This window comes from Falco cherrug, assembly GCF_023634085.1.
Source record: "Falco cherrug isolate bFalChe1 chromosome W unlocalized genomic scaffold, bFalChe1.pri SUPER_W_unloc_1, whole genome shotgun sequence".
Classification (NCBI taxonomy): Eukaryota; Metazoa; Chordata; class Aves; order Falconiformes; family Falconidae; genus Falco; species Falco cherrug.
The window spans coordinates 2,420,097-2,439,388 of record NW_026599288.1 but is presented as its reverse complement, the minus strand read 5'-3'; the positions used below and the strand labels follow the sequence as shown (position 1 = coordinate 2,439,388).

Genomic DNA, 19,292 nt, shown 5'->3' with positions numbered 1-19,292 from the left:
CCACAGCCCGGGGAAAAGGTCCGGGACATGCGCCGGCATTTAACTAGTTGCTTTGCTGTTTTAAGGGTGCCTATTACTATTCAAACTGATAACGGTGCTGCATATGGTAGCGGATTACTTAAACGCTTTATGCAAATGTGGAATATTAAACATGTTACTGCAATCCCTCATTCTCCAACTGGACAAGCAATCGTAGAGCGGGCTAACGGGACGCTAAAACGTTATATAGAAAAGTTCAAAGAGATTCAGGATGTAAAAGAAAGGGTAGAGAAGGCTCTTTTTGTGCTTAATCATTTGTGTGTATTTGGGGACAGTAATGAGCCACCTATAATAAGGCACCACGCTGGCTCAGAACCCCCCAGGCCACCACACATGAAAGTACTGTATAAGGATGCAAAAACAGGACAATGGGTAGGTCCTGTGGAGGTGATTTATGTGGGGCGTGGTTATGTCTGCATTTCTACCGATTCAGGCACTATTTGGGTTCCCAGCCATTGGGTAAAACCTGCTGTAGAGCACGCTGGAGGAGCTCGACGCGAGAACGCTGCTTCGCCTGCACCTTGCGAAAGGCCCTGTTCTGGAACCTATTCGACATCTGTTCCGATCCCACATACAGGGGACCACGCATGAAAAACTCAAACTTTTGACAGCAAAGATACAATCTCATAGCAAATGGGATTATTATTTTTGATCATTATTGTAATAGTTTTAGTAGTGCTTAGCTGTGTATTTTCCTGTGTTAAAACGCTGTTATTGAAAATGGTCAACCAAGCCTATGTCACCCAAAATAAAAACGGGGGAATTGTGGATAACTGGCTAGCTGAAAAAGGTCACATAGACATAGTCCAGCTGGCTGGACAAAAATGCACATCGCACTCAGCTTATCTGAAGTAAAGCAAAAATACACTGTCCTTGGCTGTTCTTGTTACACAATAACAAGAAGATTGCGGTCGGTAAACAATGTTGCAGGAGGGAACAGATAACTACAGAAGAGAAACTAGGGGCGGGCTTGATATTTAGGCAACTAACCAATAATGAGCTTAACTTTTGTAATATGTATGAGCTAATTATAACAAGGCATAAAAGATGACTGTAAGGCACAATAAACGAAGTCTGCTGATCACTCATATTGAGTGACTGTGTCTTCCCTTCGTCACGACATCTCCCCAGCAACCCATTGGTCACAGTCTCAAGATCTCCTTCTGACACCACTTATTCGGGGTCACGTCGGGATCACCAATCGTAGTGATGCAAGTCGAGACGGACTGAAAAACACTATATCAGTGTGGCTGGGTTCAGACAAAATGGCCTTTATTGTTTTGTCATACTGCTTATATAACTTAGATAGTACAGGTGTCAGACACTGATAGGCTTTCTGTCTTCTTCTTCTTGCTTGCTATTTGCTCTTGCCATTACATCCATATGCTGCGGTTTTAAGTTCCAGGTTTTCACATCCTGTTTACATGCTTGACATTTTTGTGGCTGTCTTAAGGGTACATGACTAAGTCTTCAAGGTCAGCTAACTCATCTGCAGACCCGCTGCAGACCCCTACACTCCAGTCTTCTAGCTCTCAGGCTATGCACAGTGTAAGATAGAGCAAAAAACATCGGTTTGATTTTCATACACCTGGCTCACATCATAAGCTGGAACCAAGGATGCCCCCATTCCCCTCTTTTTTTTTCCTGAAAGTACCTGAACCTGTCCATTATCTGCACTAAAATGTAATCAGTACAAATATACCAACAAACCCTACATGTAAATATGCAGATCAAAAGTTCTTCAACATAGTATCAAACAAAGTTAAGAGAATTTTTTTTACATGGGATAATTACAACTACATATAGTCATGCTTGCAGATGCTTTCTTTGTGAGGACTGTATTTTCCCCTGCATGCACAAAGTTGCACTACCCAAACTTGTGGGGAACTCAGGCTTTTAACTAAGGAAAACATTTGTTTAAATACTTCCCTCAAGCAAGGTGTCAGCAGGAGCTCTGACCACCTATCCTTAAAGGCTATTATGAATACTTTGAATCCAAATAAACACAAACACCTTCTGCATAAGCCCTTGAAAACCAGTGTAAAATTGTACTGCAACTGACTGACTCAAGTAAGCTGCTGACATAATGTAAGAGTTCTTTTTATTTTTTAAGTCTTTTCTGTACTAACATATATCTGGAAAAAAATTTCAGGCTATCTTCAAAATTAAAAATAATAAAAGATGTCTTACAATGGTTTAATCAATTTACCTGGCTTTGAAACTACCTGAGATCTGAGCATCTGGTGGGTTCTAAACATTCGCAAACACAGCATCTTTGCAGAATGCACCTTAGGTGGTAAAATACTGCCAAAACCAGGAGTTGAGCACCCACTAACAGCAATACGCAGAAGGCTCGCCATTTCACCCAGACCTCACAACAAACTCCTTGCCATGTATGGAATCCCTGCTGCACATGTAAAACCAAAGCAAGATTTATTAACGATACTCGACAGAAGGTATGTAAACTCAGCAGCTTAAGTCCAGTCAACTGGCACTAGCCACAGGATAATAATTTTTCCCCACCTTTTCTTTTTAGCTAGAAAAGAAAATCCACTGTTTTTCCAAAGTAAGGCAAATATCAAAGTGAAACAATAAGCCCATGAGAGAATAGACATTACAAGTTGACCTACAGATTTATATTTCTGTGACAAGACTGTATTCTCTTTACACCATTGCTCTAAACAAGCAACTCTGACAAGTGAAATCTCCTGTACCCCAAGGAACCAGACAAACAAATCAAACCCCCACCAGAGCTCCCAAAGGAGTTACCCTGATCGGGACAACAGCTTACAAGCGTCAGGAGACATACCAAAGCAGGCACTTGGTGCGGGAAAGTCATCACCGGGGAAAGTGGAGCCGCGGGGAGCGGGCAGGGGGAGCCAGTGCACGCTCCCCACCGGCTACCTAGCTGCCCTTGCTAGCAGGCTGTCGGCGGAGGGAAGGACTCCTCACTTAGAATCCCGCCGCGTTTATGGAAGCACTAACGCACTGTCCCGTCCCTCCCCATGGCTCACGACGACGGCGGCGGCAGCCCATCGCTCCCAGCCCCCAAGGCAGCGGCCCCATTTCACTACCGCCGCTATTTATAGCCCGCAGCCACTAACTGATCTTGGGCAGGCAGCTCGCCCTCCGCCGCTCCCCACAGCCACAATGGCCAGCGGCCACCCAGGGGAAACCCGGAGCCGCCACCTCTCTGCTCCCCCCACCTGGGAACCCCTTGTTCCTTGTCTCCTCCACACCTCCACCTGCTCTTCGTTCCCACCACTTCCTGGGCACTGCGAAAGCGGTACACCACAGCCTTCCCCTCAGCAATGGACACCTCCCGCCCAGCACCAGGAGAAAGCAAAGGTACCCCCACTCACCACCACAACCCACCACACCACAAAACAACACACAGGTGACCAACCGACCTTGTGGCGAGGCAGTCCCGCTGCCAACCCATAAAGTGAGGGGAACATGAAGGTTGAAGCGGGTGGGTCATGTGGCATCCCTCTTCCCACTCTGGAAGGGGATAGCGGGGGATGCTAGTCACATGGCACCTGCGTGTCGCTGGTGGCTTGTGCTTCAGGTGCCCACGCACGGTGGAGGGGTGGCCCGGCCGCTCTCTGCAATATGGGAGGATAAAAGAAAAAGAGGAACTCTTGCAACTTTATAAATACTAATATATGAATCAATAAAGAGAATGTGCTGTTAAAGAGACAGTTTACAGAGAACAGCTTATTAGGTTGCCTACACTATTGCCTGTATATGTTGTCCTATTTCACACAATCTGTAATTTCTAGGTATAAATTTGGCTTTTTTATTTATGATTGTAACTTAATTATCTATGCAACTGATACAAATCTGTGTGCACCTGGGGCAACAACTTGCCTCAATTTATACAATCAAATGTTGCATATACATAAGGTTTTAAAATACTCCTATACATATTCATGACATATCCACCCCCACCCCACCCCACCCCCACTTCATATTAAAATTAGTTCCAATAAGTCATTTCCATAAGTCCCTCCCAACTGTGCTTGCATGGTGCCTCTTGGTGGGGGTTGTAGGGGTCGTGGGGATGAAGGCTTGGTAGTCTCCCTTGCTCTGAACTTTTTACCTTCTCTCTTCGCACAGACTCGGTTGTTCCTTTGTCTTTATCCAAACTATAGAGTTGGGTTTAGCTAGTTCTTATCAGGAACTGTCCTTCATGAGGAACTGCAGACTCCTTGCTTCAGTTATTTTACACAATGGTTAGTAAAACAAAGCATTATTTATCAACAACAATCTAGGTAATCGTTAAGCAATTAGATCTACTAAAATTTCTTTAACCCCTTCCCTCAGTTCCCCCTTTTCTAGAAAATTAGTACATTCCTTTACTATACCTAATCTAGTATATTGTTTCTTTGTCTAACATTTTTTCAAAATATTTGTTGGAGTCTAGTTTCCGTCGTAATTGATTCTCCTTCCATTCACTATAGGAAATAAGGTTGTCCATATAAAATTTCAAAGGGGCTCAGTCCTCAGTCCTTCCCTTGGTCTAGTTCGTATGCGCAGAAGGACTAAAGGAAGAGACTGAGGCCAGGCCAAGTTTGTTTCTTGTCCCAATTTCACAATTTGTTGCTTGATCAAATGGTTCATTTTTTCTACTTGGCTACTCGACTGAGAGCGATATGGGGTGTGAAGTTACCAATCTATACCCAAATGTTGGCTAATTTGCTGTACCACCTTTGAGATAAAGTGTGGTCCTCTGTCAGAGGATATGGTTGCAGGAACCCCAAATCATAGTATTATCTCTTGTACCAATATTTTGGTTACCTCCTGAGCCCTGGCTGTTCTGGTCAGGAATGCTTCTGGCCAACCTGAAAAGGTATCGGTTAATACTAATAAATATCAAAAACCCCTTTTTCTTGGGGGTTCTGTAAAATCAATCTGCCATTGTTGTCCAGGTCCATTGCCTTTTCCAGTTTGGCCCATCTCTGGCCTGGGATTATTCTTGGAATTAGTCTGGAGGCAAAGATCACACTGTTGAGTCACAAGTCTCACTGTGGTGTATAAGTTTCTGGCCACAATTTCTCTGATTAACTGTTTATACAAAGCCTTTGCCCCCCAATGTCTTTTTCGATATTCCTCCCTTACTAAATGTCAATTAGGCAAGAGAGAATAATTAATTTTCCCTGTTGGGTGTAAGCCCACCCTTCTTTATTATATGATCATTCTAAGTCTGTAATAAGCTTTTGATCTTCCTTGTTATACTCTGGCTTACCTTCTAGAGAGATTCGCCCGTCAGGGATCAAAGCCCCTTCTGTTTGTACTTCTGTTTTAGCTATTTGTTTTGCCTCTATGTCTGCCAGCTCATTTCCTTTTTCCAATTCTGAGCTCACTTTCTGGTGTGCCTTAATGTGCATGATCACCACTCTCTCGGGAAGCTGGACAGCTTCGAGCAGTTTCAAGATTTCTTTTGCATGTTTGATGTTTTTCCCTTGAGAGTTCAAGAATCCTCTTTCTTTCCAAATTGCTCTGTGTGCGTGTACAACCCCGAAAGCATATCTTGAGTCTGTGTAAACTTTCACAACTTTGCCTTGGACTAATTCCAAGGCGTGTGTTAGAGCAATTATTTCTGACTTCTGTGCAGAGCTGTTCGTGGGCAAAGTGACTCTATTATTTCTTGACTGGTGGTAATGGCATATCCTGCATGTCTCTTACCACCCAGGACATAGCTGCTTCCATCAGTGAACCAGTTTTCTCTGTTTTCCATAGGGCTGTCTTTCAAGTCTGGGCGACTCACATACGTTGCTTCAATGGTTTCCAGGCAGTCATGATGTACTGGTTTTCCTGTGTTCCCACTGAGGAAAGAAGCTGGGTTGACAATGTTAGTAACTATAATTTCCACATTGTCCTGTTCTACCAGTATGGCCTGGTATCTCAGGAATCTCTGTGGAGAAAGCCAGTGCCCACCCTTTGCTTCCAGCACCGCAGATACTGTATGGGACATCAAAACAGTCATTTTCTGGCCCAGGGTAAATTTTTGAGCTTCTTAGATGTTTAGTATTACAGCTGCAACCACTCGCAGGCATCCAGGCCAACCCTTAGCAGTTGCATCCAGCGGCTTGGAGAAGTAGGCAACCGCTCGTCGATATGGACACAGATCTTGTGCTAATATTCCCAAGGCAATTCCCTGTTCTTCATGGGAGAAGAGGAAAAATGGCTTACTCACATCTGGTAGCCCTAAAGCTGGGGCTGACATCAGAGCCTTTTTCAGCTGTTCAAAGGCCTGCGTGGCTTCCTTATTCTATTCAAGGTGTTTCTGCTCAGTGGTTATTAGTGCATATAGTGATTTAACAAGCAGTCCATAGTTATAGATCCATAGTCGGCACCACCCAGTCATTCCCAAAAATTTTTGTAACTCTTTCACTGTCTGAGGTCTCTGATTTTGGTATATTGCCTCTTTGCAGGCCTGTCCCAAAGTCCTTTGCCCAGCACTAATTTCATAGCCCAAATAAATCAATTTTACGCTGCATTATCGGGCCTTCTTTTTAGACGTTTGGTACCCTTAGAGCCCCAGGAAATTCAGTAGACTCACCGTCCAGATCATACAACTATCTTCTGTCTTGGTGGCGATCAGTATATCATCCACATATTGTAGCAATTTCCTGTCTTTGGACGGGAGTTCCCAGGATTCCAAGTCCTTTGCAAGCTGATTGCCAAAGATGGTGGGGCTGTTTTTAAATCCTTGTGGCAACACTGTCCAAGTGAGCTGGGGTTTACGACCACTTTTGGGATTTTCCCATTCAAATGTAAGTAACTTCTGGCTGGCTTCATGGAGAGGGAGGCAAAAGAAGGCATCCTTCAGGTCTAAAACAGTAAACCATGTTAATTCAGGAGTCAATACAGTCAACAAGGTATATGGATTTGCTACCTCTGAATAGAGATCTTAAGTTATTTTGTTTACAGCCCGCAAATCCTGAACCACTCGGTATGACCCGTCAGGTTTGCGAACAGGTAATATGGGAGTGTTAAAATCTGATTCACATTCTTTTAGCAATACCAATTGTAGGAAATTTTCAATCACTGGCTGGATTCCTTCTCTATCTTCTTTTTTTAGGGGTTACTGCTTAACTCTTACCAGGTGTCAGCCTTCTTTGAGCCTAACTTCAACAGGTAGAGCATTCTTCGCCCTTCCAGGTACACTGGTGGCCCATACCCCAGGGTATACCTGGTTTAAAATTTCTTGGCTAATTTTTCCTCCTGCAGAGAGGCTGGATAAAGATAAACTCAATATCTGAATGTATTGTTGATCTTTTACTTCCAGAGTAATTTCCCCTTATTCAGAGTTGTAAAAGGGTATTATAACCCATTGACCCATTAAGTGGACACTTTGCTTCATTTTCCAATTTATATAAGGGCCACCACTGATTGCAGTATTTAATAAGGGTCTTTTTACTCTCTGTACCTCCAGTCCTGACAATGTCTTTCCAATGAGCAAGCACACAGCCCAAGGGACTCTTTTTTTCAAAATTCCGCCTTGAGTGTTACCCATATTCTAACCTTTTATTAATTTTTTTTACTCGGATTCCAGCTACTCTTCTAATAAGTTTCCACACAAACTGCTTCTTGCACTTCTTTATAGTTTTCTCCCAATCCTTTTCCCAAACGTCCCAAATTTCTGGAATCAAATTTTCTCTTCCACACACTAAATTAATTATTTTGGGGTTTTGTAGGACTGGTGATAGGGTGGGGTGACAATACCCAAAGCACTTCAGTCACTCTGCTTTCTGCCTTTTAGAGCTACAACACCAGCGCCTTTCACAAAAATAGCACTTCAATAAGACCCAGGCTGGGTGCCAACCAGTGTACCTATTATCATAGCTTCTTATATTACCACAAACCAGACAAGGAGTCACCCCAATTATATCATGATTCTGTTCTCCCTGTGGGGGTTATGTAAGCCCCTTTTAAATAATATTGTTTGTTTCCCCTATTTATCCAATGTCCTCCCTCATTCAAATATTCCCAGGGTTCCAACCTATACCACTGGAGGAGTGATTCCCTTTGTCCTGTCCTGTTATCAACATAAAGAGACATTCATTCATTCATTCATACACTATTAAAGACATGGTACACTCATACAAAAAAAAGACTATGAACAAAATTCCCAGGTATTCAAACCATACAGTTAGCATCCATCTAGCAGCTGCAAATATAACATGTAAAGTGATTTTATCACAATTTTGAGAGGTCCGCTTACCCTTCTTCTGTTTCTTATATACCAGTCATTAGCAGGTTCGTCCTGGCACCCGACACTGGGATGCAGAGGTGACCTCGGATTTGCTTAGCCTGTCAGCAAATCCCTGTTACCATGCAGGGTACCCTCTTCCTGTACTGGGACTATGCTGCACACCAGACGTCTCTGCATGATTTACCAGCTGTCCCAGCCACGGGCACGACTTACAGGCCCCCTCTACTAAAATATACCATTTCGCTTCTGCGGCTTCAGGAGATTGTTGTCTACTCCCGCGGTGAGCAGCTGGTAGGAGAGGCTCCTTGGAGGAAAGTACTCGGGGCATGCCCAGGGGTGTCCGCTCCAAAGTTGATCTTGCGGCCTGAGCAGAGATCCTCCTATATGGCTCACCAAAACTGACTGACATGCGGAATCAGACTCCACAATCTATCAGACTGTAAAGTAGGTATGTTTATTCAGTGCTGGGCAGCACATGGGGGGGGGGGGGGGAAGGGAGGGGTAGTCCCAAAAAAGCCGTGCGCACCTGGAGCAACAACTTGTCTCAATTTATACAATTGTTACCGATTAGTTAATAAGTTAAAATTGATTGATTTTATTTGATTAATTAATTGATTTTATAAAATCATATAATAGAATTAAAATATAGAAGGCTAAGGAAAAAAAAATTTATAGGAAACTTGCGTCTACGCAATAAGAGACGTTATGGAATCTTTTGTACGTCTTGTACCAAGGCTAGAAGAAGGGCCTGGAACTATTGTAATAACTCTAGGGTTGAAAGGTTCCATTGTATTTAACCAGTCTTCTGTATGCAGAGGTGTATTGAAATGTCAGAATATGAGATTAATGGGAACTGGGGAGAGTCGACTGGAACAGCTTGTAGGTGCCTGCCAAGAAACTGTGAACTTTAGTAAAAGGTAATTCCGGCAGGGGGAGATCGCGACCACCGACTCATATACCACCTACCCAAATCGTACCCTAGACCCATTTCTAGACCTTTCTAAGCTTTACTGCGCATAATCGGATATAGGAGGAGAGTATGTAAATGATTTAAGGGAAATGTTATGATTATGTATGAATAATTAATGAATATGTATGAATAAGTTCTATATATGGAATCTGATTTTGGGACCTGGTGTGCGTTGATCGTGAGAGGACTCGCTCACGCACCCGGCCGTCAATAAAGAAGTGTCTGCTTATCTACATCACATTGGTGTCGATAAGTTCTTCATTCCGAGATTTCGGTAACAGTTTTGGCAACCCAGATGGGACCTCGCTGAAGGAGACCGGAGGAGTCGGGGACCTGATCGGTTCCGGCCGGCACCGAGGATTTCTTGGGGACACCCATAGATCCCCGATCCGTAAGGCTCTTCGCGACGTTCCCTGGATATTTGGTAAGACACTTCTTTTTTTTTTAATTGTAGTAAGTGGGTGGGAGTCCCACTAAAGTAAGTAAGTAAGTAAGTAAGTGCACTGGAGAAAGTGGGGGGGAGTCCCACTATAATAATTGTATGGGAAAGAGTGGGAGGGAGTCCCACCAGTGGGTTGGAGTCCCACTGAGTAAGTCTACCTGTCAGACGCGGTGAAAGAGCTGCGCAGGGTAGGACTAGGAGTCTGCCCGTAAGACATAAGCGAAAGCTATTGCAGGGTTGGACTAAAAGGATCCTTGTGGAAGTGGAAGCCTAGGCGTCTGCCCGTAAGACATAAGCGAAAGCTATTGCAGGGTTGGACAAAAGTGCAGACAAGAGAAACTATATGCTATAGTGTTCTCTAAGGTAGTGCCTCTAACAAGAAGTTAGAAGAAGTTTTTGGTGTTCTGTGTTGTTTTGTGAGTTTGTGTATTGAGAAGAAAATTAAGAGGTATAATATTGTGTTATATGTTTGTTTAAAGTAACTGTGGGAAAGTGTGAGCGTGGCTGTAAGAGTGAGACTGTGGAGTGTGGATCCGCGGATCGGAGTGATAGAGTTGAATAATTGTGTATTGTACTGTGGGTAATTACACCATGGCAACTAAGTTAACTCGGTTGTTTAAAAGTAAAAGCTTGGGTAATCTTGTGTTAAATGATAAAATCCCGAAAAATTCTCCATTGGGATGTTTACTGGCGCATTGGGGGGATTTATATGAGGATTTGCCAAAGAGCCAGATGATTGAATATTGTACTAATTGGTGGCCACTATATATATATTAGAAGATCAGGAAAAGTGGCCCACGAATGGGACACTGAATTATAACACTATTTTGCAGTTAATGCTGTATTGTAAAAGAGAAGGGAAATGGAATAAAATGCCAAATGTGGATTTGGTTTTTTTATTTAAGACAAAGAAAGGATTGGCAGGATGAATGTAAGCTAACTATTAGAGATAATTTGGTAATAGCTATAACTTCTGATAATAAGAAAGTGGAAAAAAAAAATGTTGTTTAAATTGTGAGGTTGGGAGTGGATACAGGAGCAACATTTTTTTATTAAAAACCTGTAAAGGAAAAACTGGAACAAAAACAGGCCATTCCTGCAACCCCTGGATTTGAAATTTGGAAATAAAATAATTACACATGAATTTTTGTATGTACCAGTATGTCCGGTACCCTTCCTAGGAAGAGATTTGTTATCTAAATTAAATGCACAGATTGTTTTTGACGAAGGAGAACTTTTCTTGAAAATACCTGCGTCAAAAACGGGAGAAATCCTGATGATACAAGAAAAGGTAAAGGAACAAGAAATTCCACCGGAGGTGGATTTGGCAGTGATCCCTACTGTATGGGAAACAAATATTCCTGGTAAATTGAAACTAGCAGAACCTGTTAAAATAGATTTGAAGGAAGGCACAGGAACAGTGAGAATTAAACAATATTCAATCAAACCAGAAGTGAGACAGGAATTGAAGAAATTGATTGATAAATTTTGGGAGTATAAAATTTTGGAAGAATGTGAATCTGAGTATAATACTCCTATTTTACCAGTCAGAAAACCTTCGGGTGAATATAGACTGGTACAAAACTTGAGAGCAGTAAATCAAATAGTTAAGGATATTTATCCTGTGGTAGCAAACCCTTATACACTGTTAACAGCATTGAGGGAGAATTATCAGTGGTTTACAGTGCTCGATTTAAAAGATGCTTTCTTTTGTATACCTTTGGAAAAGGGAAGCAGAAAACTGTTTGCTTTTGAATGGGAAAATCCTCAAACCAGGCAAAAGATGCAGCTGACATGGACTAGATTACCCCAAGGATTTAAAAACAGTCCAACTATTTTTGGAAATCATTTAGCAAAGGAATTTGAAATCTGGAAACAGGACAAACCAAGATCTGGGCATTTATTTTTACAATATGTGGATGATATATTGATTGCTATAGAAGAAAGATTTATTTGTATACAGGTGACTATTGACCTTTTGAATTTCCTGGGACTAAATGGGTATAAGGTATCCAGGAAGAAAGCCCAAATAGCCTGCCAGACTGTGATATATCTCGGCTTTGAGATTTAAAAGGACAACGGCAGTTAGGAAAAAATCGCAAAGAAGCTATTTGTAGTATACCTGAGCCGAGAAATATTCATGAACTCAGAGCATTTTTGGGAATGACTGGGTGGTGTCGCCTTTGGATCATGAACTATGGGCTAATAGCTAAACTGCTGTATGAGGCCCAAAGGAACTCTCCCTTTGTATAGGGCCCACAACAACAAAAGGCTTTTATAGAGTTGAAACGTGCCTTAATGTCTGCACCTGCCTTGGGACTGCCGGATCTAACCAAAGATTTCCAGCTGTTTGTGCATGAAAGACAGCACCTTGCACTGGGCGTGTTAACCCAGAGGATAGGAAGCTGGAAACAACCAGTCGGATATTTCTCTAAACAACTGGACACAGTGAGTAAAGGGTGGCCAAACTGCCTTTGAGCAGCGACCGCAATAGTGATGCTCATACAAGAAGCTCGGAAATTGACTTTGGGAAGAACAATAACAGTCTATGTTCCACACATGCTGATAACTGTCCTAGAACAGAAGGGGGGACACTGGCTGTCCCCCAGCCGAATGATGAAATACCAGGTGGTATTGACTGAACAAGATGATGTGATTCTAAAGACAACTGACCTGGTAAATCCTGCAGTGTTTTTAAGTTCCATACAGGAAGAAGGACGACTGGAACATGACTGCTTGGCTACCATCGAGTATGTTTATTCCAGTCGTGAAGATCTGAAGGATGTGCCATTGGAGCGACCAGACTGGGAACTGTATACTGATGGAAGCAGCTTTACGGAACAAGGAGTCCGATACGCCGGATATGCGGTAACAACAGAGACTACAGTTATAGAAGCAGGAGCATTGGCGAGTACCACATCAGCCCAAAAGGCGGAACTCATCGCTTTAATTCGAGCCTTAGAGATAAGCAAAGACAAGAGAGTAAATATCTGGACTGATTCGAAATATGCCTTTGGGGTAGTGCATGTCCATGGAGCTTTGTGGAAAGAGAGGGGGTTATTGTCCTCTCAAGGATTAAACATTAAGCATCAAACAGAAATTTTACAATTATTGCAAGCAGTTCAAAAGCCAGATCAAGTAGCAATCATGCACTGTAAGGCACACCAGATTGGGAATACAAAAATAATAGCTGGGAATAATTTAGCTGATAGAACAGCAAAAAAGGTAGCAAAGAAACAAGCATTGCAAATGGCAATCATTCCTTCTAAAACAGTAACCCTTCCTAGGGAAAAACAGGGATATTCAGAGGAAGATGACAAATTGGGTCAGTTATTAAATGCTAAGAAAAGCTTAGTGGGATGGTGGGTAACTCCTAACGGGCAAGTAGTAATTCCACCTCTTTTGATGAGAAAGATAATTCAAATGAGACATCAAGAATGTCACTGGGGAGCAGAAGCCTTAGTAACATCTTTACGAAAACAAGTAATATCAGTTAAGATGTTAGGAATAGCTAAAATGTTAACTGCAAAGTGTGAAGTATGTTTGAAAAATAATCCAGTGATTAAGAAAAAGGTTCAAATGGGTAGACTGAAGTCTGGTACAGAACCTGGAGATTATTGGCAAGTAGATTTTTCAGAGTTACCTAGACAAAATGGGTACCGGTACATCCTGGTAAGGGTTGATACTTTTATAGGATGGCCTGAAGCCCTTCCCTGTCGCACCACACAAGCAAAAAGAGGTTGTGAAGTGGTTATTACAAGAAATAATTCCGAGATTTGGAGTTCCTATTGGAAATCCTCTGACAGAGGTCCACACTTTGTTGCTGAAGTAGTCCAAAGTGTTAGCAAAGTATTGGGTGTTAATTGGGATTTACATTCATCTTGGAGACCACAATTTAGTGGAAAAGTGGAGAGGATGAATCAAACTTTGAAACGACAAATAAGTAAAATTTGTCAAGAAACCAGTCTAAAGTGGCCTCAGGCACTTTTTATTGGCCTTTACTATGAATCAGGGTACAGCCAAAGAGTGGAACCTCAGTCAGTCCCTATGAATTATTATATGGAAAACCATACGAGTCTCTAGAACCAAATCTAAACATACATGTAAAAGGAAAACAAGATGTGTATAACTATTTGCTTTTTTTCCTAAGGAAAACTTTGGCTGTGATTACAAATGGCTGAGGAAAATTTGATGGTAGGATTGATTAAAGAATTTGCCAATTTACAAAACATCACGCAGATCACTGCTTGTTTGCCAATACCGAAGGCAGTAGGTGAATCTATTCCATGGGGAATTTTAACTATGAATTTGACTAACCTGGAACATAAATATGAAACCAATTATTGTGAACAGAGGCCAGTGACTCAATGGTATGAGCAAGTGAAAGTCACTACAAAACAGTGGAAAACTCCAGGTAGTCTGGCGGATTGTGAAAAATTGTTAAATTATGTTTTTACCGAAATAGGAAGATTTAAGACTGTGGGATGGTGTTCTTATGATGAACAATTTAAAATCAACGTGAGCAAAAGTGTTATGGAATGGAAGTGTAACGAAACTGGCCAGAGCACCCAGTTAGTAGACCGGTGGGACTCTATATGGTCTATGTCCATATTTTCCCATTTTCAGTATATAGCAAGAACTTCTTGGTGTTTTACCTGGGATGGAAAGGTTTTTTTCAGTATTACCCTGGGTAGATGATAGGTCAACTACATCGGGAGAGAAGGAAAATAAAATAGTGCCATGGTGGAAATGTGAAAAAGTGTATGATTGCAGTAATGCAGACTTAGTATTTCAAAGAATTCCTCCGTTGGCTGCTGCTTTGAAATATGGTTGTTTTTGTCGAGGTCTTAAGAATACTCTCAATTTAACCAGCGCCTTTACAGTCAGAAGAGGAACTTTGTTTAGTTGTAGAAAATCTTCTATTCGAAGTCCAGGACATTTAGTTTGGGCATTAAGTGATGGAACCTGGACAACACACCTACCATTAGATGGTAAGGTGAAACAAATCACATTAGGCATGCCAACATTGTGTCCGATTTGGAAGAAATCACCATTTAAAGGATCTCTAGAGAATCTAGAATTAAAACGAATAAAGAGATCAGGGATAAATGATGATATTTGGAATGAACCATCTACAGGAGTGAAAATTGGCTGGGCACTGGAATCACTTTTAAATCCTATAGCTTCATATAGAAACAGAGCATGGCTCTATCATTTAACTGGTCAAGTGGAAAAATTGGCAAACGTTACCAAGAAGGGGTTTAAGGAATTGAATATACAACTACAGGCAACTTCCAGAATGACTTTAAAAAATAGAATGGCACTAGATATGCTCCTACTTAAAGAACATGGAGTGTGTGGATATCTTAAGGATAAACTGGACCACTGTTGCATCCACATTCCAAATGTCACTCAGGATGTGGAACATGATCTAGACCTATTGGGAAAAATTGAAAAAGAAACTGAAACAATTCAAAAGGATATGTCAGAAGATTGGCTTGGGAAATTTTTTAACAAACTGGGATGGAATTTGAGCTCTTGGATACAATCTATAATTAAGACTTTGTTTCTGTTACTAGTTGTCTTTTTGATGAGCATGCTAGTATATGCATGTCTGAAGAAACAGTTTACCAATAGAATTGCAGTGAGTCGTATGATTATGAGAGAAGTACCAACTATTTCACCAAGACATGATCCATTACCCAAATATGTTGAAACAAAAGATATACGAATAATGTGAAAGTATTGAAATAATGATTTTCAACACTTTCAAAGGGGGGAAATGTTACCGATTAGTTAATAAGTTAAAATTGATTGATTTTATTTGATTAATTAATTGATTTTATAAAATCATTTAATAGAATTAAAATATAGAAGGCTAAGGAAAAAAAAATTTATAGGAAACTTGCATCTACGCAATAAGAGACGTTATGGAATCTTTTGTACGTCTTGTACCAAGGCTAGAAGAAGGGCCTGGAACTATTGTAATAACTCTAGGGTTGAAAGGTTCCATTGTATTTGACCAGTCTTCTGTATGCAGAGGTGTATTGAAATGTCAGAATATGAGATTAATGGGAACTGGGGAGAGTCGACTGGAACAGCTTGTAGGTGCCTGCCAAGAAACTGTGAACTTTAGCAAAAGGTAATTCCGGCAGGGGGAGATCGCGACCACCGACTCATATACCACCTACCCAAATCGTACCCTAGACCCATTTCTAGACCTTTCTAAGCTTTACTGCGCATAATCGGATATAGGAGGAGAGTATGTAAATGATTTACGGGAAATGTTATGATTATGTATGAATAATTAATGAATATGTATGAATAAGTTCTATATATGGAATCTGATTTTGGGACCTGGTGTGCGTTGATTGTGAGAGGACTCGCTCACGCACCCGGCCGTCAATAAAGAAGTGTCTGCTTATCTACATCACATTGGTGTCGATAAGTTCTTCATTCCGAGATTTCGGTAACACAATCAAATGTTGCATATACATAAGGTTTCCAAATACTCCTATACATATTCATGACATATCCACCCCACCCCTGCTTCATATTAAAATTAGTTCCAATAAGCCATTTCCATAAGTCCTTCCTGTAAAAGTCGGACTAAAGAGACTGATATTGTCTCAGCATTGCTAACAGAGACCTGGAGATGGAAGTGAGGCCCAGTGACCCTGAAGGAGAACTGCATGGTACAAGGAGTACTATGCCGCTCCCTGATACTCGGCGCTGGAAGGAACAACTACAATAAGGCCGCATAACAACTGTCTGGAAGATGAGTCATAACTGTTGTCGTAACAACAAACCAGAACATGCGTGATAACCTTGCTCGAGAAGGCAGAAACTGGCAACATTCCATGGGCCAGAGGAGGAGCAACGTGTATTGCTCGGCATAAAAGAGGACTCCTTAGCAACCGAATTTTAGGAGATCTTCCCCATCAAGGATCACCACGATCGGAAGGACCGGCGGGACGCTGCTTGGACCTGGGACCATAGGGATGCCTTGGACCCGTGGTGGTAGCTATAATCCTCTTTCCTTTTCTTTTACTTTGTCTTTTCTTCACTTTCTGTCTTTCTACCTATCGCACACCGCTTTACGGGCAAACAATAAAATTGTGCTGTTTGATTGAAGCATAACCCCTTGGCGTGGTCGTCTTGATTTTTGCACTTCAAGATCATAGTAAACGAACCATCACGAGTCCACTGAGTGGACCATGACATTAAATTGGCATCACGGACAGGATCCTGAGAGACAGAGGGGTGCAGGTTGTGTGTGGTTTGTAACAGGGGAAAGACGTTTCATTCTAGCCGCACCTGGCCCTACACCCAGCAGGGTGAGAGGTGTCCAGAAAGCAAGGGGGGCGACTCAAATTTCCCACATACCACACGGGCCTAGGACTTAGCACTCTAAACTCCAATTGAGGGCTCTGTCTGTTGGGATCCAACTAAAAGAAGAAGTGCAAAAGGGGGAAAATGCCAAAAGGGGGAGCTGCCCTCGTGTTAATGAGAATTTGTCTGCTCTGCTCGGGAAAGTGAAGGGAAAACCTTGTAGTAACTATAAGCTGCCTTCCCAAAGCGGATTTTTGTTCTCTTCAATCATTCGGGGAACAGAAGGGCGACACATCAGTGGCTGTGTGTTTGTAACTAAGTCTAGCCTCCCCAAAGTGGGTTTGGTCCCTTCATAGTGAGAATGGCCGAAAAGGCTGATAAACAAGATCCTTTGTTAATGAAAGATCGGGACATGTTTTACACATTTCTGGCAAAGTATGGGGCTCGACCCTCTGTACCCAGAGAAGATTGGGCTCAAGATAATTGGGCAAACTTGCAGAATGTAGTGGACCAAGTGACCTCTTTACAGACTGAAGTTAAAGTTAGATCAGGTAAGGGCAAAACTATAGTCTGTGCCATTTTAGGAGCCAGCCTGGTCGCAGCAATCGAAGATCGCCTTAGAAAACATAGCAATGAAAACAAAATTATAGAATCCCTTGAAAATTTGGTGAAAGTTCTGCAAAAAGTGAATTATGACTTAGAACAACAATTAGAGAAAGAAAGGGAAGAAAACCGCTTGTTAAAAACCACTCTGAAGGCAAAATGCTCTAAAGACACTGAAGTCCTGAGTGTAATAGAGCTGGAAGTAGAGGAAAAGGGTATTTGACAAATAAACCCAATATACCCTCAGAAGGAGTTGGAAGAGGCGAGAAAATGTTTTGTGGAAAACCCTCAAGTGAGACCCTTAATTAAAACAGAATATACTTATCTGAAGGAGGACGATGATGATCCTCACATTACAACCAAAGAGATACCATATACTGCCACTGAGCTAACCAAACTGAAAAGAGAGTATGGGCGCCTTCCTAAAGAATCCGAAACGGAGTACGTGTGGCGCGTATCCCTAACTGGGGGGGACCAAATTCAATTAAGTGAAAAGGAAGCTGGTGGCTATTGGGGTCACAGAGTTTTCTTGACAACAGGAGATAAACGTGCCCCATGGTCCCTAACCCAGCGAGCTGCTTATTGGGCTGGAGGATTGAACCCTTTGGACAGAGAGGATCCCCTGGCAATCACTGGCACAGCTGATCAATTTTTAGAAAGTGTACACAAAGCAGCCTGCTACAAATGATACATGAAAGACAATTAATTCCCGGATGTGAATCCCTAATGATGCTGCCGGTGAATCCCAAAATCATGACCCCCTTGATAAGGGGACTTCCAGAGTCACTCAAACCTACGGGGGTTAGCCTTCAAAGGACCATCGTGTCGATGGGCCCTGTAGAAAGGCTGGAAGGTTTTATTAGAAGCCAGAGAAATGAAACACCGGATTCAGTTTCTTCCCACCATACGACCTCAGCATCAAGTAATAAAAGGATATGGACCTGGGGGCAAGTAGCACAAGAATTGATAGATTATAGTAGGAAATATGGTCCTGTAAAAATCCCAGAGGAAAAGTCGAGGGGAATCTGCCAAATAGAAGTTGAGGATTTGCCCCTCCCCACCAGTAAAACTGTAGCTGCCGCTGATGTCCTGAGAAAGGAGCATCCGCACCATAAAACAGGAAAGGGAGGACAGTCCATGACTCGACAACAGTGGTGGCTTTTGGGAATTAAAATGGGAGTCCCCAGGGATATAATGGATGGCTTACCCTTTGATAAATTGAGCAAGGTAGTTTTGAAGTGGCATAATCCAAAACAACCCTCTCATACACAGGGCAGGAAAAAAATATCACCCGATACACCCTCAACTGCCCCCGCTGAGAAAGCTGTTTCCCATGAGCAGGGAAGCTAGAACCTCCATTCCCTGGTAGCGGGCGGGGGAATGGAGGATGGATTTATATCCGTCAGCTCATAAAAACTAAAGGAGGAGACATTAATCACAGCTATAGCTGGCCCTAAGCGTGCACCAGTGACCTTTCTCATCGATACCAGTGCACAGGTCTCTGCTCTGACAGAGGAAGATGCTGAAAGATGTGGGGTTTTTCCCTTGAAGCACCGTTTTTATGTTCTGAATGCCTTAGGGTCGACAGAAGTTATGAAAGCTGCCCCAGTAAAGTTGACTCTTCCAGGAGAGGAAGGTACGGATAATGGTGATTGGAGACATTCCAACAAATTTGTTAGGAATGG

The 19,292-nt window shown here is 42.2% G+C and overlaps 2 protein-coding genes across 2 annotated transcripts in view; both read left to right on the top strand.

The window, feature by feature from the left end:
• Nucleotides 1–15,480, top strand: part of LOC129734846 (uncharacterized) — a 105,936-nt gene extending 90,456 nt beyond the window's left edge. Inside the window, exon 2 of the mRNA XM_055700177.1 lies at nucleotides 13,883–15,480. Within this exon, the coding sequence (XP_055556152.1) occupies nucleotides 14,333–15,412 (1,080 nt within the window). The 5' untranslated portion in view covers nucleotides 13,883–14,332 and the 3' untranslated portion in view covers nucleotides 15,413–15,480. The remainder of the gene's footprint in view (nucleotides 1–13,882) is intronic.
• Nucleotides 15,481–17,365: 1,885 nt separating this feature from the next.
• LOC129734838 (uncharacterized) lies at nucleotides 17,366–18,957 on the top strand. Its single transcript, XM_055700137.1, is given in 2 exon segments — nucleotides 17,366–18,284; nucleotides 18,287–18,957. Coding segments are annotated over 2 exon segments (1,590 nt in total).
• The last annotated feature ends 335 nt before the right edge of the window (nucleotides 18,958–19,292 follow it).